At 36.7% G+C, this 19580-nt stretch overlaps 1 protein-coding gene across 1 annotated transcript; it reads right to left on the bottom strand.

Moving 5' to 3' along the window:
* Positions 1-4: 4 nt before the first annotated feature.
* On the bottom strand, positions 5-15712 carry SPO11 (SPO11 initiator of meiotic double strand breaks). Its single transcript, XM_056355156.1, has 13 exons — positions 15615-15712; positions 12988-13101; positions 9970-10058; positions 9300-9366; positions 8977-9085; positions 8268-8354; positions 6547-6583; positions 6213-6322; positions 5219-5318; positions 3871-3908; positions 2210-2286; positions 1897-2008; positions 5-1211 (listed from the first exon to the last, which is right to left on the bottom strand). Exons 1-13 carry the CDS (start codon positions 15710-15712, stop codon positions 1092-1094), a joined length of 1158 nt encoding a protein of 385 aa, XP_056211131.1. The 3' UTR covers positions 5-1091.
* Between the last annotated feature and the right edge of the window lie 3868 nt (positions 15713-19580).

Below are 19580 nucleotides of genomic sequence, written 5' to 3'. Positions count from 1 at the left end.
GGTCCTTGGCGGGGCGCTGGCTGGGCCGCGGCTCGGGCACCCGCTCGGGCACCCGCTCTCCCGAAGACGGAGCGAGCCGCCGGGGCCGGCCGGTGCGCGGCCCATACGCGGGGCCAGGGCCCGGGGGCTGCGCTGCCCCCTGCCGCAGAGCCGGCCCTTCGCCCCGCCGGCTGGGCTTGGCTCCAGGCCGGGCTGGCTGTGCACCCGGGCACCGGGAATTAATGGGCACTCAATAAAAAGGAATTTAAATTCCTTTTGAATATAATAGCGGAGGAACTTTAGTAAAAAAACCTCCCAAGTAGAGAAGTCTGCTGAAAATACTGAGAGATCCACACTGATGACTCTGTAATCAATTTTGGAAGTATTTTCTATGCAGTCGATGTGGTTTCCTCACGTAAAATTTATTGTATGCTTTAATCACCACAGTTTCCTGCTCCTTTTTACCGTTTTAGAGCCAACTAAATAAAATGAAAATGGGATTCTGTTATGATGTGCATCATTAACAGGATTGTTTATTAAACTCTTAATCAGTAACATCTGCTTGCTTACTTGTTCATTGGAGACATAGTAATTTAGTTGCTGGAACATTTATAGCTGCTTGAAAGATGCAGTAATGAAGAATTATCTCTGACTTTTCAGTCTGAATTTACAGCAAACACAAAATGCCACAATGCTGCACTTAAAATAATTTCCAAAAGGAGTCATGTGCAATAAATTGTTAAGAAAGTCTTTTACTCTCTTCAAAAATAAAAAGGTCAGTGCAACGTCATCTTGTGCTTCAAGACAGAAGGCAAAGCAATTCCCTGATACTTTTTTGAACTTAACATTTTCTGGCCAGAAAGAACGTATTATCCTTTTATGTATGTACATTTGGCGTTGTAATGTTGCAGAAGCCACAGAATGGAAACACTGGTATGTTTCATGAAAAAGAAATAAAGAAGTTATTTCTCTTACAGTTTGAGAGAGGAAAAAGAGATGATCATAATCTAGCTACAGTGATAATAAGATGCTGAAGCATATTCCTCTGTCTCTGCATTTCTTCTAAGAGCAGTCAAAATAAATCAGTATAAAGAAAAACACTTCATTTGCATTCATAGCCATCCACCAAATCGCAGTTTGTTTGGTAAATAGACTCTTGAAAGGTAATCTGGTGAAAGAGAAGTTAAAACCTGGATTTCAGCCTTCAGTTTAGATGCTGCCATAATTTCCAGCTAAAAAAAAACAAAGAACAAAAAAAGAAAGTGTGATGCTGTAACAGCCTGGTCCAGGGTTAGGTAATTATTTAAGTAAGAATTACACTTATTGGATGTGCATGTAGAACTGTAAAGTTAGTATTACTGGAAATGATGCTGCAAAATCCCTATCACTAAGCTGAGATTCATTGTATCGTATGCTCATGTCTTCTCTAGTGTGTACTTTACAGTAACAGGAACAATTTACAAGTATAAACAGGAAGAAGGTACATGTTACCTTTTCTTCCTTTCTAACCACTTCACACAATATAGGCCTGAGTTGACATATATGTTTTAAAAGCTACAGGCAAGATTAGAGGTGTAGTACTGAGTAAGTAACTGCTGTAAGCATTCCCCTACTTGTAAAGACATAATATATTCTGTAATATTTAGGAAAGCAGTACAATCCCATGTGATCATCAGATGGCTAATGGCAGGAAAGCTTAAAATGCTGCCAGTTCTGGCCTGTGAGCCATGGAGGCCCACTGGTTTAGAGACACATCCCAGGCCATGCGCTTTCTCAGTCTCGCCTTCCTTTAGGGCTGCCAAACCTTACTGGTTCCACTGTACTAAGGGTTTATCACCATAAAGAGGAACAGGACTGCAGACAATAGGATTTGTCCTGTGAAGAGTAAGAAATAGGAAACAATGGGTTTATACATACTTCCTTTTTCCACATTGGCTGACAAGCAATGTAAGGTCTCTTTTGTATACTTGCTAACTTATTTTGATCTTGCTTTGTAAATGGAATCAGGACATCTTTGCATATATTTAATCTGAAAAGAAAAAAAGTTGTTAAATTTTCTCATGTATTTAAAAATGTTTATTTCAATTTATTTCCGTATATTAAGCCAAAATGTTGTATTAAAAGAATAACAGACTCAAGTGTCAGTTGTCTTTTTGTGCATTAAGTCAGAGTGCATTTCCTGTCTATGAAACAAAAGAATACTTCTGTTTCTTTTGGGGAAATAACTAACCTTACAAGATCAGATGGAAGGAGACCAAGCCACTTTATAGATGGAACGGTGAGATGATGGGCCTCAAAAGACATTGACTAAAATAAGAAAGGTCAACTATAACATTCAGTGACTTTTAGTTTAAATTACCTGAGATACATGCCTTCCAAGGTCATGGTCAGATTTTATTGCAAAGATAATTAGGCATTTTCAGTATCAGAATGATATAGGAGAACATAGTGCAACTGAAACTGACTATGTCCCCTTGCTGGAAACCATTGCTTTGCTAAGATTTACACCCTTCAGCCTATGACAGATTCTAAATTAGTCCAGTTTAGGCTGGTCTAGTTTGAATAATTTTGTTTTGTTTGTTACTGTCAATATGAGTCTGATTGCCAAAAAAAACCCCAAAAAACCCCCCAAAAAAACCCAAAAAAACCAACAAAAAAAAAAACCAGGAAGAGCAATCAAATCTGGAAGTCTCTGATATTTTCTACTGGAAAATACCACATCACATAAAACCAGCCCAAACAAAGATTCATCTGGTCCAGTATCATGGCTACAGTAAATATCTTAGGGAAAAGTGTAAAACCAAATAAGCGGTTAATGATACTTCTCAGGATACTCCCCCTGCTCCCAATGGTTTGTGACTCCAACTTTCTGAGCCAGAAGTGGTGGTGGTGTAATACTTGATTTTGTCAGGTTGCATTTTAGAATCCGTGAAAACTTTTGTCATCTATAGCACCCTACAGCAAAGTATCACAGTTAAATTACATGTTGCATAAAGGAATACAGTAAAGTTCATTGTTTGTAATGAACTTGACATATTCTATTTCACTTGATACACCTGTTGCTCTGTAACTGAACAAAATAAACATTCAAATGAACCCGACGATTTCATTTAATCCTGGAATATGGTGTTTTAGCAGTTTACACACCTTTGTAGGAGAGCTGCAGGCGTGACAGCTCACCTGAAGACTTGGAAGTTCTGTCTCCTTGGATGTCCTTGAGGCATATGTTGTGACATATATCTGAACTCTGACATCATTGATTGCTGGCACTTTTCTGAAGTTTTTGTTTTGTTTTTACTTTGAATGTTCTTTCTCCAATGCTCTACTAAATGGATCACACATCTGCCTCTGCCCTCTGCCTTCCACATTGTCATCCTGTACCATGTCTTTTAGCAATGTAATATAATAATGCCTTCTTATTCCCTTTGCCTCTTCTTCCGTAACGTTCCACACTAACACATGTATCTACAAGCAAATTCTCACCCCAAAACAAAATCTTTACCAACATAACATGATTTTGCGGAGAATCACCCATCTCCCAGGTTATGTCCTCCTCCTCCTCCTCCCAGGGCCCCTCCAGCCTTCATTTCTCTTCTAAGGCAGAAGCAAAGCAAAACGCAGAACATTTTTCTGTTTTGACTGCCTGTCCCTGTGCAGCAGGGGAAAACTGTGAAATATAGTTAAATGAAACACCTGCCATTGTTACTTAGTTTCTTTTTGTTGCAAGAAGCCCTTTCTGCAGATACACAAGGCCTAACACCTGTGTCTTCATATTGAAACAAAATGATACAAGGCAGTAACCATTCTAACAAAGGCTATAACATTTCATACATTCCTGCTCCAAGGCTGGGACGCAAAACAGTGTATTTGAAGTGGAAAAATTATACTCACCACAGATCCGTATTTGTAGATGCACATTATTTCTACACCTAGGTTGCAGAATACCAAATGTCAAGTCTCTGTTTAGCTGCACATTGGGCATGTTTAAAAAGATTGCATTAAGAATTCAATTTTATCATGTAACAGTTAGAGCTTTATGATTTAGGTTCTTCATGTTTTAAAATTATTTTTAGAGTATGTCAAAACAATCAGAATTTAAGCATAATATGTCACCTTTATATAGTTAAATGTTTCACTCTGTCTGCATAATCAATTCAAAACCAAGGATAATCAGCTCTTGTACACATTTTCCAACACCTATCACAAAAAGTGTATGTCTTTATCCTGTGTAATCTGTATCTCTTAATACTATTGCTTGAACAGCTGCTTCTTATTTTGCAGCAACCTCCCTAATTTCAGGTGGGATCAGTGTAGACAGATAAGAAATTTTCTACATTTTGTGTGTGTTTGAATTCAGATTCTGAATTCAAACTAAGGCATACACACTCACATAGAATCTCTCATGAAATGAGAAAAATTTCAGACCTGCCACTGATGTAATAGAATAGCACATTCAGAATGCAATGAACTTTTTTTAAGATTAGCTTTATTCCTGATAGCATCAGACTCATAGTTTCTAGCTTTCACTACTGTAAACTATTGACCTGATTGTTAAATTATTACTATAAGTGTATGTGAACTACTTTAAAACCAATAAAAGACTCAGTTTGCTCAAACATCTATTTTTTTCATGTCTGTCCGGCCTAAGGATCATAATGTAGTTAAAAATTTTTCTTTATACCGAACAGAGCAACGTTTACAAAAGTTCCTGTTCTTTTATTTTACAAAAGGAATAGTGTAGCCACAGCTGGAATCCTTGATGGAGCAACATTTTCAATGATATTTAACTCTATAAAGACACAACTAGGACCTCCTGAGACCTTTAGAAGTGGTCAAGTGCCTAACTCGCATTAAAATCAATGGAATCATGCAATGGATCATAAGATTCTGTTACACTTACCTTCATTTTTAGGACCACAGGTACTTTCAAAATCTAGCTTTATTCTGAGCTATGTATCATATAAGTTGTTGTGGTTTGGGGTTTTTTTAGGTACAAGGTAAGATTCTTAATAATACCTCAAAGTGCAGCAAGGGTAATGGTATATTCAGTGGGGATGTAAAGCCAATACTGATGTTTCATTTAAACTCCTTCTGTACTCCTACATATTTTCTGCATAAACCAGTAACCTTCTGATTGTGTTGGATCCCTGTGTTCTGAGTACTTTCCCACAAAAGTAAGAAAAGACATTCTAAACAAATTTTGCTTTTCTTTTATGTCACTGAACCTCTGCAGATTTACCATGTGGATCTGCATCCATAAGGGTGAAAATAGGAATTTGAAAAGAATCCCACAGCTTTCTGACCAAAAGTCGTGTATTAAGATCTGGTACGCCTCTTCCCTAAGGAAAGAAAACAAAAGCAGACAGTTTAAAATTAATTAAAACAACATCTGGGTACATATGTGTTTACATTTGTTATTTAAAAGCAAGCAAACATGGCAGAAATATTTCTCCAGCAGCTATTTTGCAGGGAAAGTTCTATGGTCCTGTTTTGTGTCTGTGAGGAGGGAAGGAGGAACGAGCTGGAGAACAGCACCACGGATGTTCTGGATTACAGACACCATGAAAGTATCATACAGTCCTCTATTTAAGGTGTCAGTTTGTACACAGGTTGATGTGTAATGTACCCTGTTATCTGTGCAAGCTGGTGTAAGAAGGCCACATTTTTCTTCTCAAAAATATTTATGGCACTAATGAAACAATATCAAACAAGCTCCTGCTCTGACTGTAACCAGACAATATGTGGCACAGGATATATGCTTATCTCTCTTGATAGGGGGATATGTTTCTTCCTCATTGTGGGCCACATTTGTCCCAGAACAAGTAGGTATGCATATTCCATTTACATATGCCTATTAATTCTCCAGGCTCCATAGCTCTTTCAGTACAATCCAAAATCACAAAATTCATTTGGGTTTGTTAAACCTAGGATCCTGAAGGACAAAAGGTTACTCAAGAGTCAAGCCTTTCTGAGACTGAGTGGGGCAGCTACGTCGCAGCAGCACATGAATGTGATAAGGTACCAAAGTCTAAGGAGATGCTTGGAAGAAGTAAGTCTTTAGAAAGTGTATTTTGTATTCCTATGAGGACAATAAAATTTTAAAAAATAATGTTAGATATGTTTCATATTAATTTTGTTACGGTCTTTTGACCAAGTTCGAGCACCACTACAATGCTAAAGTATTATTTACATTCTTATATCTAGCTAGACAATATGAAATGTAAAATGCATACCGTAATCATTATACATGGGGACAATTTATTGCAGAAGTCATCATCCAGCAGTCTCTGAAAAGTTGCATCTTTTTCTACAATTAACACAAATTTGGCATGTGAGATTAAATCTTCTCTGTTAAGGCTAGCTGCATGTAAAATGATCCATCACACCAATCAATTAAAACTAAATGCTCTAAAATACCTGTTCTGGAGCCAAAAGCAGTGTTCACGACTCGATTTCAGAGCCAGCAAGCAAAGAAAAAATTACCAGAACGTTGTTTAACTTGGAATATTCCTTGGTTTTACTTTTTTTTTTTTCAGCCTACAACAAGAGTTTTTGCTCAAAGGATACTTTTAATTCCTTGAACATTAGATGGCACAGTGACTGCCTAAAACAGCAAAAATAAGATTAAACATTTTAAACAGAGAAAATGATATATTTTAAAATAACAACACTAGGTAAGGAAGGACAGAATTGCATCCTGAAACAACTGTTCAACTTCTATACACAAGATCAGTCTTGACATTTTCACCTCTTCAGAAGCGTATTTGACCATTCATATCCTGCTCTATTGTATGGTTGTGGGGGAGTCCTCCTGTTATAACAAGATGCTTTTCAAAAGCGCTTGTGCTACTGTCACAGAAGATTGTTCATCATAAGGGCATTTCAGAGATAACAATGTCCTCGTTAATTTTCTATATGTCTCAGCCAGAAAAAAAAGTCAGCTTGGTGTGAAGACTGCAAATTTAATACAGGCTTAAAATATTTAAGTATTCTTTTTGGAAGATCATTAATTCCTTTCTTTTATTAACAATAACCTGATTTTATAAGTATTTTAGAGCAACAATTTGAAGACATAGTAATATTTACTTCACATCTCATATTAGGATTGGCTCAATCTGGCAAGCATATGGATGAGAAAACAGGAACTGGAGGAAGAACTTGGCAGAAGAGTATGTATATGTTGAAGTGTGTGGTCTGTTTTGATTTCTGACTGCTAAATCACCTCCGGTGCCAGGGTGGAACAACTCAGCAAATAAAAATATGAAGAGCTGTAGAAAAGCATTAATAACAGGGGACTTTACACTCTGCCTAAAAACAAAGTATAATAGGCAGATAAGGATATCTTTCCATTTTGAAATTACTGATTTAGGCTTACAATGAACACATTTTCCAGGAAATCATGACAACAGTCAGCAAGTCTAAGTTCTGTTCCTGCTTTCATATTCTGCATAGCTATAGGAAATCTTTCAGGACTAGGTTGGCTGAATCTCATCTCCTCAAACCGCGTTAGGCTCTTGACTCTTACAAAACCATGGTTATAAACTTCCCTTTAGCTCAGTACCACCTCTGATAAAATTAGTTGACAATACAAGCCCTTCTACTATCTGTAATTCCTGTAATAGTAATAATCCTGAGACCAAACAGCTTGATGTTATATATCTTTGGTTGTACAGTTCTGGGCACGTGAAGCCAATATCAGCTCTTATGCTGATGGAGTATCATCTTAAAATTTCTGTAAAAGAGAACATAAGTTGGATCCAGAAAGAGATTTCTTCCTCTAATTATAGAGGGTCAGTTCAGTCTCTCATCTGTGCTGTTGCTACTGGAGGAGTCTGCCCAGTGTAGTAGAAGCAGCTCATTGAGGACCATATGAGTGTGTTAACTCAGGCTGTAAGATTTGGTTTCTTGCTCTGCCAGAAACCAATGTGTGACAGAAGTGAAGTATGCTTAGAGTGCCCAGAATTCTTTGATTCAGAGCACTTATTTGACAGAACAGTGTGATATAAAGCCTAAGATACACAATATATATGGCTTCCTCTGCAAGGCTGCCGTGGTAGAAGGCAGTGCTAAAATCCTTATCCAAAGGATATATTCCCAGTGAGTATGTAGCTGAGCTTCAGAACGGCAATACAGTTGAGCAACTCTTTCCACCCAGGTTGTAATGTCTCAATTTGCCACAAGCACAGCTTTGTACAATAAATGTATACAGTAACCTGAGCTACAAGCACTGCAGGGTATCTTGCAAAGGTAGATGCTATGAATTACTGTTACTGTTTTATAATACATACTGTTGCACTGCAGGTACAATTCACTTTTGTACCGTCTTCCTCAGTGTAACTTAAATTGCCAGCAACAAAACCTTTAGTTGTAGACAGCTGAAAAAAAAGTTGTATACAGTAAATTGGAAGTTACATGCTGTTATGTTACTATAGTGTGCAGTCAAAACAGGAAACTTCTGAAAAGACTGCCATCAACCTTTTAAACGCTATGCAGTGTTGTTGCGTTACGCACTAAGCAATGGACATAAAGGCATAATTGCAATAAATTATGTCAACAACTGCATTTTTAGATACAAAAGAATTCTTTTAAGGCATGAGAGACAAGTAAATCTGAAAGGTTTTTACATCTCTGATGTACTTAAAATTTTCATTTAACCCCCAAGCTAGCAAATTGTTTGAGTACATGCTGCTAAACAGATGTCTTGCACTCTGAAGTTTAAGCACTGCCTTCACTAGTTAACAGCAAAAGTTCCTGTGCTTGTAGCTGGCAGTTTGTCCCAAACTCTTTGGAGCAAGCAAACTATGAATTTTCTCTGAAGAAAAAACCCCTTTTGAGTGCTATGATAAACCCCAACTAGGTTTCATTTGCACAAATGACACCTTTTATTTTAGCTACGTGTTTCCTATCCTACTGATAACTTTTCTTGATATTTCACCGTTCAGTTTGATCTATATAATTTGGAAATATTGATAAAAACATTTGTAATAAGCCACTTACTATATGTAGACTTCTCCGAGGTATCTTAAGCATGCAAGAAATGTCATTGATTATATTGTCCACAACACTTTGGCTACCAAACAGTTGTGTATCTGAATAATAGATATCTCTATCAAGACAAAATATTGTATTTGTAATTATAATACTGATACAGCTGTAGGTTTCTAAGAATTTTATAGAGGGCATGGATAATCAGATCAATCTAAAGCATTTTACATACAGGATTACATTATCCTACGGGTTTGCATCCTACAGGCTGCTTTTTCACAGTAACATTCTTAAAATACAACTTTATTTGAAATTACAGAAATGTAGCATGTTACCTTTTAGTTGCATAAGCATTGCTCTGCACCATCTTATATATCATAGATAATACTTTGAGTATCAGAGCTGAAAAAATACATATTACAAAATATTTTATCCATTTTCAGAAATGCATATACAATAAATTGTCTTTATATTGACCCATATATGTGTCTCATAAAATAAAACTTTGAGACATATATTGTAACATGCTGTGAAAATACAGAGAGGCTGTACTAATTAATAGATTCAATTTCTAACAAAATCAGAAAAAATGTGATGGAGTTAAGTGAGGAAATGTATGCCCTGCTGTCCAGGCCAAATAATTAAATGACTGAGTTAGAAAAAGAAATTAGGTTATTTTCTGAATTCCAAGATTCCTTTACTAGCTAGCTTGTGGAAGGAGGGTGATGTTTTTACATTAGGACCTTTTCAATATGCCATCAGTTGATATTCATTCAGGGAAGGCAGGAACTGTAAGAATGCTGTATTGATTTTGTCATCACTCACTATACTTTAACAGCGAAGAGAAAAGCTGAAGAGCTGGTCATAATACCAGCTTATATTAGCCATACACTTCTAAATCACTGTGCATGATATATTTTTTATGGTTTGTTGTTTTTGTTACAAAGTTTTAAACCAAAATACAAGAGAAAACAAGTTTTCTGCTTTTGGACTTTTTTAACTTACCAAATTTTTGTGCTGATCTAGGACAGTCACTTCTTATTTGTTTTGTAGTACAATGCGGTATCATCTGTAGACCTACAGAATCTTTAAATCTGATACATTGCAAGCAAATACATTAAAACTGTAAACTTACTGAGTATATGTAAATTGTTCTCTGCAAGGTAATTCAGAATCAGACCCCTTTCCTATAATCAAATATGCTAATGCTTTTTAGACTCGGTACAGAAACCCCCAACTTGGGTGGAGTTGGAGTGGCCAAAGGAAAAAGGCAGGCAATAGTCATCATCTGTCAAAATGACCATTCAAAACACTACTGAGCTGCCCCTCGTCTGATCACTGCTTTCAGAACATGGAAGAGTTTCTCAAGAAGATGCTTCAAGACTAAATTTAAGCCTAAAATACATAAGTTTTCAGACAAAGCAGAGACAAGAAAAATATTTTATACATGTTCATTACTGCTAATATATCATCATCAATTATTATTTAACAGGAAAGCAAACTAATGAATGACAGGAAAAATAGGTGAATAATTATTGGAATACAAATCAAGTCTGACACAGTGACTTTCTGATGTAGAATGTATGAAAAGTGTTAGTATTTCATATTACAACAATATTATCTGATTTACGCCCTTAAATTATTACCAGAATAACTATTCTATTCTATTAAGTGTTCAAAACAAAAATGTGGTCCATCCTATTCTCTAAACAGTTGCTTAATGTAAATGAGCTCCACAATTTGTTGTTTCACCATTTCATGTCTGAAGGGGCACATTTCACTGAAAGAATCAGTTATTTTCTGAAGGACATTTCATTATTTTATTTAAAAGTATTTTAGTGCCTTATGATATGGAAGTCCTGTCTTTAAAGCATTCTTTTTCATTTCAGAGTGTTGTATGTACTTCAAAAAAGTATTGGTAGTTAAATGGCTATAATTTTATCTAAAACCTCAGGATGTTTCTAAATGTCTTTGTCAAAGGTTTTGCTCCGTGCATCCTTTGGGTGGCAGACCACACCACAGTGCGCGCCTGTGAAGTGACAGCAGTAACAGCACAGCGCAGCATCTGCCTGCCAGCTTTAAAGTAACTTTCTTGCCTTTGTGCTGCAACATTTAAAACGTATTTGTTATTTTCACTTGCAGCATACACTGTAACTTCATGGGAGGATTTCTCTCTCAGGTTAAATAAGGAACACTCCTTTCAGAAAACAGCACACTGAAGAACCCAGTCAATGTGGCTCCCACAGGCATTTCACAAAGACAACGGCAAACTGGCATTAAATTGGATATTCGTCCCAGGATTGCATTTACCCCAGAAGAGTAGTTCTCTATAAAATATTCTTTCCACTACTGGGATTTTTATTTTTTTTTATTTTTTTTTTCCCTGGAAAGACATAGCTGGACAATGGAAGCTCTACTGCTCAGGTCTGGCATTCTCACTGATTGACATAATTCTCAGGTAAATACCTCTCTGGGCATCTACAAATGTTTACAAAGAACATTTCAGACATGAAATCATTCTCTCATTCTACTCATTCCTTCCCAGCAGATTCGAGCTGAGTAGGTTAGGTATGAAAAGGCTACCTTAAAAAAAATATATATAATAAAGCCCCACTGACTATAATTTGTTCCTTTCGTATTGTATTCTGGCATTTTGGTTTTATTTTTATTTGTCCATTTGTTTTTATTTTAATGTTCTTAAACAGCTGTATTAAAGTAGGATATAGGTCACTATTCAACAGAAATGCATATTATGTTTCTCCACTATAAATAATGGTTCAGCTTTTTTTAATGTGATCGATTAGTCTTATTTTTAACATACTGTGATGTTAACTTGTTTTAATTTGAATGTTTTTCCTGCCTATGTGTTCTGATGGCAAATAACATTTCACATTTGTTATTCTAGCCTGGAATGCCATTTCCCTGAAGACTGCCAAAAATTGCAAAACTTTGTTACAGTATTTTAATTTTACAGACATTTGAGTGAAACATTTTTGTCAAACTATCAAGATACAAACCATTAAATTCCCTGGAACATATAAGCCTTTCAGTTAACTGATTACCTTCAGGCCCCTCAGGTTTTTTGGTTGACAGACATTTATTGTTCTCATTAAATGAATATTCCACCAAAGTGTTACCCATGGAAACTTTGCTACGTTTGTAATGTGTCCACTTACAAGCACCTCTGCAATCTTGTCAATCTAAATTTCCTTTAACCCACTGACATCCAAAGCTAATACAAGGCAAGAAACAGATTTGTCTTCCTATATCCTTTTGCTTCTGTATTATAGAACACAATCTCTCAGTTTCTAGTATTTTCAGTTTAAATGAGCTCCTTGGAAAAATACTGTAGCAAAAGCAACTTCTGCAAATCACAAAGTGTGTTATAAAGGAAGACAGGTTGCTTTTTTCTCTGATCCTGTCTAGATAAGCTGTCATAAGGTCTGAAATTTAGATAACACATTAGAAATTTGGTTTGCTTTATTTGCCTGGTAATGAACTTAGAACACAACACAGAGGTAAGAAAGACATGAAATGCATCTTCTCTGAGAACAAAAAGATAAGTTTATCACTATCATTTTAGGAAATAAGGTGGCATGAGAAAAAGTGGAGCAAGAAAAGAGAGAGCACAGAAAGGGCACTGGAGGATGAAATTGCTAGTAATTGTTTCCAGCCTAAAACAGATTTTTTCACTTTAAAACAACTTATCATTTCTGGTTTCTACTGCTTCCAGAAAATCACTGTTTATAGGACCTCCCTTTCCTTTCTAACCTCTGTTACAGTAGTTTTACATTCCCCTTTATGTTATGGTCTGCTATTAGTTAACACACGATGCCTGTTCACGCAAAGTGGTTACTAAGCATTACTTTTTATTTGTCCATTACTTTTTGAGAAGTCAAATTATTTATTGATTCTAATACTTATAGAACTATGTATGATTAACATTTCTGGAAGTTACATACTCAAAGTTTATTCGTGTAATTTATATTAATATAAGGCAGGACTTCAAAATATAGTACTTACTCTATGTTCCTCCAATCTGATCTATTAGCCACTGTGAGAACAGGTGCTTTTTTTTGGGCCAAACTTTTAAGTACATCTTCAATAACATTTTCTATTGCTTCAAGAACTTCAGAACTGAAACAAAGAAAATTAATGATACAGACCATAGGATAAAATCTAGTTCTATTTGGGGTTTTAATCATCTATCCCCATTCCTACAAAAATTGTGCAATCAGAAACTGCTTCAAGAATGTATTTGTTTCAAAAATGTAGAGGAACTCCTTTGTTTTTTAATTTTGTTCCCCTAAAATCTTTGACTTTCCATTCCAGATGCATGACTGAGGACACAATTAAAAGTACATTTCTATTCAATCCTGAAACCATCAAATTTTTCACCAGCTGAACTTTCAGACCAACTGGATGGTTTGTGACTAATGATTAATGTTTTACTATAAATGATGTAATATTGGGTTTGGCTATGATTCGGGCTAAGTTGTTTTTAAATGCTGTTAATTTAAAAAATGCTGAAGAGTACAAATACTTCCTGTTGTACCATTGCACATTAACCTTTTGATCTGTTGCCCTGAGCAAACTGTTAAGGGTTCTAATTAGATGAAGTCTTAGTCTCAACAGATGCATTGTGAAAAGAATAAAATCTGTATATTTCACCTAAAAAGATAAAGTAACCTTGCAGCAGATCCCTTACAGCAAAACTGTAGGCTGGTTTGAGTGTTATGACAGATGCTTTTTATTTTCATAAGCAATCTGACTCCAATATCTCATCTGTCCTTTAAACTACAAGTGTACTCTATACCATTGTAAGTCTAGGTAGGAATTAAAAGAATATAAAAAACTTATTTTATCTCAAATTTTTATGACCAAAGTCCAATTTTGCCATTGAGTAATATGCTAAGAAAAGATGAGTCAATACCAGTGCACCTCACACAAAATTAATTATCTCACTATTACAAAATCAGCAGGAATTATTTTTAAAACCTGTATGTCTCCATAAACAATAATGATGTGTCATTAAAAATCTCTTCTATTGGCTGAATATGTTTCTTTAATTCTGTAGCTCAGCCTCCACTTGCTCCTCATTCTGCTGAAACTAGATTATCATTTTTTGAAAGCAATTTCTGAACAGTATTAACTTTTTAATTTAAAATGTTATTCGTGACAGTATCTATACCAAAAACCTCTACCAGTATTACTAACATTTTTGTCCAATAATATTAAATTGTTCAATAAACACAATGTAAGATTTTTTTATTTTCAAATTAGTAACCTTGGACACAGAGAGACTAATGGCTTTCCAAAGGTGAAACGGTGAAGCATTTGCAGTGCTGATAATACAAGAGGGCTTGGTCATGCAGCCAATATGTAAATTCATTTTCTACTATATCATACCTTCATAATCAAGTCCAAGATTCCCTAAGTTTCAGACTCACAGCCTCTACCTCCAAAATTAAATCCCGTATCTTGCTGCCATACCCAAAATAGAAATTCCACTATGCTGAATGTGTAATACAGCAAGTGGGAAAATAGGTAGGCAAAGCTGACTATGGTGCAGACCTCCAACATAACAAAAATTAGAGTGCTGAAGACATTAAAAATATGTGTGAGCAGAGGGATGTAAAACCAGATAGGTAGACAGGAAATCTAAACCATGTCATTATTTTAATACTTATAAATATTTTACTTATTCATTTCATTCCAGCCACTGTAACTGTCTTAATATTCCAGATGTACTTCAGTGTTTGCTGCAGAATTTGAAAGTCCAGGTTTCTGTTCCAATCCCAATTTCCTGATTTGTTGGCCAACAGAAGTTGTAAATGCAGCAAAACAGGAGGAAGGGGACAGCGATTCTCTGTGTACCTCCTGCTGGTATTCTGTCTCTGTTTGCAGAGATTAACTTAATTTTAATAAGCAAACATACAAGACTGGCCAAGTATGCCTACTTAAAATTCACTGTGGTTTAGTTAACAGTGAAATCTGAGTGGAGAAGGGGTAGGGACTGTATTTCACAGGGTTTGCCTGATCATTTCTAACAGGTTGCAGCATGACTAGATACTTCTTTCTGTATAGCTCAAGAAATGATCTTCAACATTAATAGTGTAAAAGATTCAAGTTACCACACCTTTAGCAAGCAAGCAACATAAATACGCAAGAGAAACAGTTACAAATAAAAATCTACAATGTAACCAACACACTCCAAAGCCCAGAACCTTACATTTCTAAAGCCAAGCTGTTTCCATACCCTGCCACAAAGACCAAGAACTCTCCAAGTCATTACTATTAATTATTATTATTATTATCCTTTTCCTCTTAAAATACTTTTAAGATGCTCCCAGTCTGTTCCAGCCTCTGAGGCTGATATACTGTGTAGTCTTTTAAAAAATTGTGAGTGGTTTTTGTTAGTGAAATTCAGTATGTTTGTTTTGTCAGTTTTCCGTATTTCTGTCTGTAGCTACAGACTTTTTGGAGAGGTCTGAGGGAATGGAGATGCTGTTTGCAGTGTGAGGCCCCCTGTGTTTTTGTAGGGGAGTATGTTTTTTCAGTTCTGCACAAGCCCATTAGGTGCACTGGTGCACTACCTGATTGAGTATTACCACAGAAAGAGTGTGGGTGCTATTTTTCACATTGTTTACCGAGGAACGTGGCTCTCACAACCAGACAGACTTGTTTCCCTGAAGACAGCCTTGTTCCCAGCTGGCACTTCAGTGGAACACATACTGTGGTCCACCATGAAGGTTGGTGCAGACCAATCCAACTTCTCTGGAAGGCATGAAGCCATGTTAAAAGAAGGCAAAAGAGATTACCAAAGAAATTAGAACAGGCTAAGTCTGCTGGACTTAAAACTCATGATTTGAGGTAAAACCATAGGGCCAGAGAGGAAAAGCAGAAAATGTCTGTGGAAACCAAAGTCAAGGTTTTCCCGCCCTTCCTGACTGACTGGCCCAGGGCTTTCCCCTCGCTCCTGAAGGGAGAGGAGCTGGCCCTGCCTGACCCAGCGCTTTTCCCGCTCTTTCTGACTGACCAATGGCTTTTCCCACTCTTCCTGACTGACCAATGGCTTTTCCTGCTCTTGTTAATAGACAGGAGATGGCCCCACCCACTCTCACTGCCAAGGACCTTCTCCCGCCCTTCCTGACTGACCTCATCCTCCACTGGGAGCTGGGAACTAAACCTCAGCACTGTCTCTGGAGCTGCAAGGCCTGAGCACATACATAAGCACAAGATCTGTAGCACCCAGATTTCTGGAATAAATCTGGCCAGACTGGCTAGAAGGTGGCCACATGGCTCATCAATACTTTTCTCGTGTTTTCTGAATGACCAGCAATTTTTTTCTTCCCTTAATATCAATGTCTTTTCCTGAGTGTTCTACGTGGCTGGAAGAAAGCTGAAAAAGCTGAAGGCTCCAGTGCAACTCCAGGTGTTGAAAAATCAGCTTCATTTGCCAAAATGGAATTCAACCTCTATTGAGATTAAAGATTTAACACTGGTTTTATCATTTGCCTTCAGAATTCTGAAGTTTTACAATAGACTTGTGATATCTTTTCAAATCTTTCTCAATACACTCTTAAAAACTTCTGTTCTGAACAAACAATAACCCCCCAATTCTAAAAGTCATGAACTGCTGGCTTCCAAGGAAGCCAAGATGTAAGAAAAAAATGTTAAATTTTGTAAGCTTTATGGCTGAACCAGGACTTCCACGGTTCACGTAGTGTGCTTGGCCAGAGGGCATCACCTCAAAATGGATGATACACAGCCACAGGCTGAGAATTTGAAAAGAAACCCCACACGCAATTATCATCTTGGTGTGTTTTGTCCTGGATGTATTGGTGTTCACCTTTTCCTATGAAAATTCCAGTCTTCTCTTTCACTTCAGAAAGTTTAAATTCTTTGTGATTTTAAAGAGAAAATGTGGTACCTCTGGGAGGCCTTGTGAAGGCCCAAAGAGTGCACGAGTGCGTGGCCAGCTCCCGTTCATGGCCGAACAGCCCCCCTGCAGCCCCAGGCACTCCCGCAGCAGAACTGGACGCTCCGTTTCTTTGGTGGGTTCTGAGTGCAGAGATCAGGGCTCCTTCACTGGCTCCTTCACATAGCTCAATGGTGCTAAAAAGCAAATCCTAGAAACTGCTCTTACCTTTGCAGTTATGATGTGCATTTTCAGCTCCTAACTACGTCATCGTCATCATAATTGGCTGACAGATAGTGGTCATTCTGAGAGTTACTTAGGAGGTAAATATCTAAAGGCTTGTCCTTTCTAGTTTTTAAAGCTCTCTGTTGATAACATTGTCTTTTATGCACAGCAGTCAGTAATATTGGAAACTGTGCTCTATCTAGCTCACTGCTAACAGCATTTCAAACGTTACAATGCTTAGACTTGTTAGCAAGTTAGATGATGTAGTGTTTGAAATGTTGGAGGCAGCTGGTTTCTCCTGCTGTTCTATTCACTACTACTGCTGAACCTTTCTCCTTTGGTACTTGTAAAAGCAAGCCGTCCAAATCCAGCTTGGGTAGGTAATTAAAAAATTCATGCATTGATTTATTCAAGGAAGACCTCAGGCTATGATGATATGAACACAAGGTGATTCAATTAACAGGAGCTAGCAAAAGAAAGGGGAATTAATAAATTGAAAATTTCAGATCTTTCATCTTAAGTCTTTGGCCTTTAGGTACCTTGAGATCACTCCGGAAATATTTATGTAAAATCTCTGTAGCTCTTTCCAACAATTCAACATCAAAATCAACAGATTTTTGTTTGATACAGAACTGACAAAATTGTATCATGCCTCTAGCAATAGATTGAAAACAAAATTATAGACATCAACTTGTAGGAAGCTAATTTAATGACTTACCTCTTCTTCATAGCAGCAAACAGCAACTATAAAAAAGCACAACCAAAATACTCAATACTTATAACTGAGTTAAGAAAACAGATATTGAAAAACAAGCAACAATAACAAACACTTCCATGCTTCAACCTTAATACTGCACACATATATATTTATATATAACCATATAAATTAGTATCCAGAATACAACCAGTAAATGAACTACAATCAATAAATGAACTAGCAGTTTCACTTCCTAAAGCCCTCAAAAAAAAAAAAAAAAGCCCCAAACAAAAAACCACACACATACACACACAAAGCATTTCAATTACAAATACTGAATGCATTTATTATTAGGAAAACAAATACGAAACATTATTAGATGTTAAGAAGTAAAGAAAAATGTGAAAAAAGCGGTGTAAGCAATGCAGCTATCTGTATGTCTTGCTTCTACAAAGATGTGCAGTAGAGGGCACCACAGATGGCAAAGAAAAGAAGTTACTACTTCGAAGCTGTTAAATTTAACACCGTGATTTCACCAATCCTTGATAAATCAAGTTTGATGGGTAATGAAATACTTTCAGATTTGGTTTCTTTAAAAGATACGCTGTTAACAAAAAGTTCCCTTAAGACTGTCTCCTGTTCTAAAAATATGCTCTTATCTGGATACTCTTCGGAGGAAGCTGTGCTATGAAATAGTCTGTATGAGCTGATGCCAATTTCAAAGTCTGTCTGTAACTGCTGAAGAAGAACCTGTCTGGATCGAAACCTGTTGTTATCACTACATACTACACAATAAAAGAGCTATATAGAACAAAAATGTACATTTATCTTAGTGCCAAGATTTTAAGTTGCTTGCTGTTCATTTCTCATATATAAATAACTGCATCAGTAGAATAAATAATACTTAAAATATGTAAACACATATATATGCTTTTTCCTTTTCCTCACTGCATACCTTATGAAAAGATTTTTCCTCTTTTCAAATGTAGTTAGCCTCTTACATTAAGTTTTCATGACTGCTATGGTAAAGGTTTCTCTCCAAAATCTTCTGGCCTTAATTCTTTCAATAGACTGGTAGGCATACCAGTGGACCTGATATGCCTATTTTCAATGAATGCCAAACAGCATGTGAAATGCAGTCTTTCACTCAAGCCTAAAAAAAGGGAGACCTCAGTAAAAGGTAGCGATTCAGTGCAAGCAGAAGTATCTGGGCCAGAAAGGAGTGCTAAGGAGATAGATGGAGGCTTAAAAGCGACAGCAAGAACAGGGGGAAAAGTCCCTACCAGCCATTTAAGAGATTCTTGGGAGTATGCCTACTGTGTTCCAGCAAGCTTCAACTTCTTTCCAGCTTCCTTGGTTGTGATCTGGACAATCCTTGGAAGGACAGACATTTTGTGAGCCAACAGATTTTACTGTGAATAAGTTAGGACAGGTTAGGACAGAACAGGAGACAGATCTATCACCTGCCAGTTACATGAAAAGTTACTGATCTTTTTCTAATGGGCAAAGCCCAGAGAAATAGAAGATGAAAAGTCATTCACTGCTAACAGCCAACAACTTCAAATGGGATATCTCCTTCCAACTAACATGGTCGTTTAAAAAAACCCAAACCAAATCTAATACATGTTTTCAGTTTACCTAGCTCTGGGGGGAGAAACACCTGTAAAATATTTATTCTGTGGTGAGCCAAATCACTGTAAGAGGAAGTGGGTTTTGTTACCATCCCTTCTTTTTGCATTTTATCTTTCAGCCAGAAATAAACTCTTAACAGGC

This window comes from Falco biarmicus, chromosome 10, assembly GCF_023638135.1.
Source record: "Falco biarmicus isolate bFalBia1 chromosome 10, bFalBia1.pri, whole genome shotgun sequence".
In the NCBI taxonomy this organism is placed as follows: Eukaryota; Metazoa; Chordata; class Aves; order Falconiformes; family Falconidae; genus Falco; species Falco biarmicus.
Note: the sequence above shows the minus strand (reverse complement) of the source record. Positions and strands in the feature narration are given on the sequence as shown.